General features: G+C 40.9%; 1 protein-coding gene across 1 annotated transcript; it reads right to left on the bottom strand.

Annotated features, from left to right (window-relative positions):
• Positions 1-1,736: 1,736 nt before the first annotated feature.
• On the bottom strand, positions 1,737-4,562 carry LOC145877074 (E3 ubiquitin/ISG15 ligase TRIM25-like). Its single transcript, XM_082972370.1, has 2 exons — positions 3,951-4,562; positions 1,737-3,518 (listed from the first exon to the last, which is right to left on the bottom strand). The coding sequence occupies exons 1-2, from the start codon at positions 4,545-4,547 to the stop codon at positions 3,351-3,353; spliced, it is 765 nt and encodes a 254-aa protein (XP_082828496.1). The 5' UTR covers positions 4,548-4,562; the 3' UTR covers positions 1,737-3,350.
• Between the last annotated feature and the right edge of the window lie 1,657 nt (positions 4,563-6,219).

Below are 6,219 nucleotides of genomic sequence, written 5' to 3'. Positions count from 1 at the left end.
GTATATAGACTTTTCTATTGTGTTATTGACTGTACGTTTGTTTACTCCATGTGTAACTCTGTGTTGTTGTTTGTGTCACACTGCTTTGCTTTATCTTGGCCAGGTCGCAGTTGTAAATGAGAACTTGTTCTCAACTGGCCTACCTGGTTAAATAAAGGACTTGTTCTCTACTAGCCTACCTGGTTAAATAAAGGACTTGTTCTCAACTAGCCCACCTGGTTAAATAAAGGACTTGTTCTCAACTGGCCCACCTGGTTAAATAAAGGTTTCATTAAAAAGTCTGGCAATAACTTAACTTTTCATTATTTAGACAGACTCCTCTAAATTATAAATTAAATAAAATAACCAAAAAAAAAGAGTTAAATGCTAAGTACTATAGATAGGTTTTATTTAAAAAATAACAATAGAACCTATTTAGTACTATAATGGTATTTACTAACATAATATTATTACTATAATAGTTTCTAAAGGGGTTCTAGGCTACCCTACCCTAGAATTAGGGTTCAGGATAAAACAGGTTATACGTAGGGTTAGAGTTTCTGTACAGCACTTTGTGACATCTGCTGATGTAAAAAGGTCTTTATAAATACATTAGATTGATTGTTAGGTTCAGGGTATTTAAAGAGATAAACTGTATGGGTTTATATCTCTCTTGCTCCTCCCTGTGGTCTTCTGTGGGAACTACATACCTCATTCACCACACTTGATAGGCTCATAATCTGAGGTAGCAACTGAGTCAGAGCTACAAATCAATGATCTCCACCTATCCATTAGGTTTACAACTCAGTGAACCTGCGCAGCATTCTCTCTATTTGATGTCTACGAACCAACAGATTTCAACGATTATCATATTACCCAGCAGCCATTTAGAAACAAATAAAATAAGGTTAGTTAATAATCAGTTACCTGAGGTAAACCTACAAGGTTAACGCGGGCTGGAAGAGAATTACTTCAAAACCACAGCAAACAGCTGGGACATATAGTAATATTATATATATAATATTATATCACTGGGCTCCTCTGTGCTAACAAACCCTGTGTACCACCCCTCCCCTGTTTAACCTTGAATTTCGTTCAGAAAAACACTTCCACATTTAGCAAAACGAACCAACTCTTTACGGATCTGTTCGGTGGTAATAAACGGAGGCAGATTAGACACCACTACTCTTGTCGAAATCAGCACCAACACAACCCCTCACATAAATCATACTGGTAACTAGCCGGGTAACAAGACTCACCTTTTACATTACCACAACCACCGCCTTGTTCATTCTGGATACAGAGTGTATATGTTCCTCTCCCACCTGTTCACCGACCAGGATCAATAATTCCTCCACACCATTCTCCACAACGCACCTGAAGAGACAGCGTTTCTTCTCCACTCGGTTGAGGACATCAAACTACCCTACTCCCTCCTCAACTCTAACCGATAAACAGCGGAAACCGATAAACAAACCCTCCCACCATGACAAAATACATTTGGAAAATAGGCAAAAGAATAGCTGCACTCTTTACGAACGACAAAACCTCACGTTACCAACTTCTTCTTCTTCTATGGTTTAATGGCGGTCCTCAAACCAACGTTAAAGGAGCGTGGCGCCTCCTACTGTGCTGGAGTGTGTTCAATCACGGTTTACACCATTTCTAAATCCTCCTACCTAACTCAGTACTTCTGAGAAAATAAAAAAGATCCCTACTAACTTCTAATAGACCCTCCCCCATCCCCCAAATCCCTTCCAACCCCCCATCCAACCCCATCCAACCTCAATGACCCTACACTTCAATCTTTCCCTCTCTTCAACATCCTTACAACAATATAACAACACATGCTCCACCATTTCATTGACAATACCCTCCAGACACAAACCATTCACATGCTGCCAACCAGATGGAAGGACCAGTTCAATGTACAATGTCCTAAACACAATCGAGGAAACACCACCTCTTCCTTCCTAATCTGACCTATGAACCTTGGTCCACCGACCTTTCTTTGGAGGGCATATAAATGCTCAGAGTCCCATCTCACATCCCTTGTGCTCAGAGTCCCATCTCTTCTGCCACACATCTATCAAAATGTCTCTGATCTCACATTTGTCCTCACCTGTACCCAGTGGAACATTAATATGTATTATATCTTGTTTTAAAGTTATTTTAGCTAACTAGTCTACAATTTCATTCCATTCCACACCTGAATGTGCTGGGACCCAGCAGAATCTCACTACTAGACCCATTCTCTCAATTCTCCATAATAACATTAATACCTCCAATAGTAGGTCACTCCTAATAGATTTACCAGATGATAAACTATTCAATACAGACAGAGAATCTGAGGATACTATAATTCTAACAGGTTGTTCGTCCTCCACCCACTGGAGGACAACTATTATCACCAACAGTTCAACTGAGTACACTGACAGTTCATCTGTTAGTCTTCTACATATCTGCACATCACATTCAGGAAGGTAAACACCTGCTCCTGTGGGCCCACTATCTGGGCCCTTGGATCCATCTGTGAAAAGAGGTAAAAAAGCATAACAACTTCTACCAATGTAATTGTCAACCAGTTTCCCTTTATCACTGACTTCTGACCCAATCTTTCCTTTTGTCTACCAAGGTTAGATCAACAACAGGATCTGGGAGTAACCATGGAGGAACATCCCCTATCACCACAGAAAGGGCCAACCTCCAACTCCCTGAAACTACTCTCATCAGCAAGCTTTCCAACTGTCCAACCAAAACCACTGCCTTGTCTACTAGTATATTCCCAACAGTCATCTAGAACAGTAGCAGTGGGATGCTCAACCTCACAGCCTTTCAACCCAATAAGCTAATGACAACATCAGGCCAACTAACCCTACACTCATTAAAACCCACTACCCCATTCCACTACTTTGACCCTATCTGCTCCTGCACCAGGCCAACTAACCCTACACTCATTAAAACCCACTACCCCATTCCACTACTTTGACCCTATCTGCTCCTGTAACCAGGCCAACGGCCTGGGAGGACGGGACACCACCACTCAACACACCCTGGAACTCTTCTGAAGTCAAATCTAGTATGACCAAATACTTCTCTGCAGCTGCCACCAAAACATATTTTTTTCTGTGATTTACATTCCATTTCTGCGGTACAGTTGATAACCATTTGCTATGAACACTAAGAAGCCAACCTTACTGAAGCATATATCACTGGTTGGCCCATCCCTCTGTGCTGTCACAGATCTACTACTCACAGGGATCCTCTCAGGATCCCTCAGCCTTGACCCATCCTCCTCTACTTTCTTCACTGCCTCAGCAGTGACAACCTGTTCCCAACAGTGGGGTCAGTGGGATTGGATAGGGGCCCCTCTACTTCTCTCTCTCTCTCTGACTGGAGGAGACAGGTGAAATGGTGTGTCTCCTCTGGTCAACAATACTCACCTTGAGAGACTCCACAGCCTGTTGGAGCTCCTTCAGCTCCTTCTCTCTCTCCTGGAATCTCTGCTGGACCTTCTGCTGACTCATCCCCAGCTGCCTCTGTGGAGAATCACTCTTCAATGAGCTATCAAGCTTTATTAGTCCAGTAGATCAATAGTATAGTAATGTGACATAGGGCCCATAGAGAGGAAGGTCTAAAAAATGGATGGTCCATTTACTAAATGATATTTATTTGTTGCTATGTGAATGATTATAGTTTTTATGGTAGGACTACATGTATCAACAGGTTGAGACTGAACTTTGGACTCATAAAAGGGCATTCAGAATGATAATAGTGTTTGACATTATAAAATGGTGATACATCTGGAGAATCTGGGTTGACATATCTATATACTCAAGGTTTGTGTTCATATTTGTTCTGCTGAGGATCCATTTCATTTGAATGATCTCATATTCAAACAGCCTTAGTTCCTACTGTATCTTTAATTCTTTGTTTATCAGACAGTCACCAACAAGTTGTTCTGGTCTTACCTGTTTCTCAGTCCTCTCTGCTGCAGCTGACACTGTATCATGGCCTTTATGTTCATCCATTGTACACATCAGACAGATACACTGCTGATCGGTACGACAGTAAACCTCCAGCAGTTTGTCATGATGAGAGCAGATCTTCTCCTGTAGTTGTGCGGTGGCTTTGACCAGCTTGTGCTTCTTCAAAGCAGGAGATTCGTAGTGAGATTGGAGGTGAGTCTCACAGTAAGAGGCCAGACACACCAGACAGGACATGAGGGCTTTCTGCTTTCTGGTCCCAGTGCAGAAATCACACGCCACATCTCTAGGTCCAGCATAGCACAGAGCAGGAGGGGGAGCAGCCTGGAGTCCTGTCTTCTTCAGTTTCTCCACCAGCTCAGCCAACATGTTATTTTTCCTCAGATTAGGCCTTGGAGTGAAGGTCTCTCTGCACTGAGGACAGCTATAGACCCCTTTCAGAACATCCTGATCCCAGCAGCCCTCAATACAGCTCCTACAGTAACTGTGTCCACAGGGGATGGTGACTGGTTCCTTCAGTAGATCCAGACAGACAGAACAACAGAACTGGTCCTGGTCCAGCAGAACTCCCTGTTGAGCCATTTGGACGGTTGTTCACTCTCACACAGACAGACGACACAGAGACTCAGATCAGTTTCGTTTCCTCAGAAGAGAGTTTGTGAAGGGGGAGGGATTTCCTGGTTCTGCCAGAGGGGTGGGGTTAGAGGGAGGGAGGGGTTAGAGGAATGCAGGAAGAGAGAGAGGAACTGCATGCAACATCAAGAGGGAGACAAATAGTTTTGTTCCAATGTTAGAGCCCTTAACATGGAACAAATGACATAATGAATCTTAAAATGTGCGTTGTTAGAATATATGAAGGGTAACAGTTTTCTATGAAGTACGTATGTATCATTATTTTAATCACCTTTATAATGCCTTATAAATCAATAAGTCCTGAGGAGGTGTGATATATGGTTATTATACAGTACCGCGGCTAAGGGCTGTTCTTAGACAAGACACAACACGGATTGAGAATTATCTAACACTTTCAACAATACAATCACATTTTATTTTATTGGTTTCATACACATATTTATCAGATGTTATTGTGGGTGAAGTGAAATGCTTGTGTTCCCAGCTCCAACAGTGCAGTAATATCTAACAATGCTTGTGTTCCTAGCTCACAGAGGGCAAATCTAAAAAGTCAATGAAAATATTAGGACAAGCAATGATATATATATATATATATATATATATATACACTGTGTACTGTGATGTGATGCATAGACAATTTGGAGTACATCTGTAGTATATCTGAAGAATAGTAGATGTACAGTAGTAGTTATATAGGATGAACCAGGACTAGAATACAGTATATACATATGAAGTGGACAGCAGTAGTTATATAGGATGAACCATGACTAGAATACAGTATATACATATGAAGTGGACAGCAGTAGTTATATAGGATGAACCAGGACTAGAATACAGTATATACATATGAAGTGGACAGCAGTAGTTATATAGGATGAACCAGGACTAGAATACAGTATATACATATGAAGTAGACAGCAGTAGTTATATAGGATGAACCATGACTAGAATACAGTATATACATATGAAGTGGACAGCAGTAGTTATATAGGATGAACCAGGACTAGAATACAGTATATACATATGAAGTGGCCCGCAGTCGTTATATAGGATGAACCATGACTAAAATACAGTATATACATATGAAGTGGACAGCAGTAGTTATATAGGATGAACCAGGACTAGAATACAGTATATACATATGAAGTGGACAGCAGTAGTTATATAGGATGAACCATGACTAGAATACAGTATATAGATATGAAGTGGACAGCAGTAGTTATATAGGATGAACCAGGACTAGAATACAGTATATACATATGAAGTGGACAGCAGTAGTTATATAGGATGAACCAGGACTAGAATACAGTATATACATATGAAGTGGACAGCAGTAGTTATATAGGATGAACCAGGACTGGAATACAGTATATACATATGAAGTGGACAGCAGTAGTTATATAGGATGAACCAGGACTAGAATACAGTATATACATATGAAGTGGACAGCAGTAGTTATATAGGATGAACCATGACTAGAATACAGTATATACATATGAAGTGGACAGCAGTAGTTATATAGGATGAACCAGGACTAGAATACAGTATATACATATGAAGTGGACAGCAGTAGTTATATAGGATGAACCAGGACTAGAATACAGTATATACATATGAAGTG

The sequence above is a fragment of the Salmo salar genome, unplaced genomic scaffold (genome assembly GCF_965601325.2).
Source record: "Salmo salar unplaced genomic scaffold, fSalSal1 ptg000669l, whole genome shotgun sequence".
NCBI lineage: Eukaryota > Metazoa > Chordata > Actinopteri > Salmoniformes > Salmonidae > Salmo > Salmo salar.
This window is presented reverse-complemented; position numbering and strand designations above follow the sequence as displayed.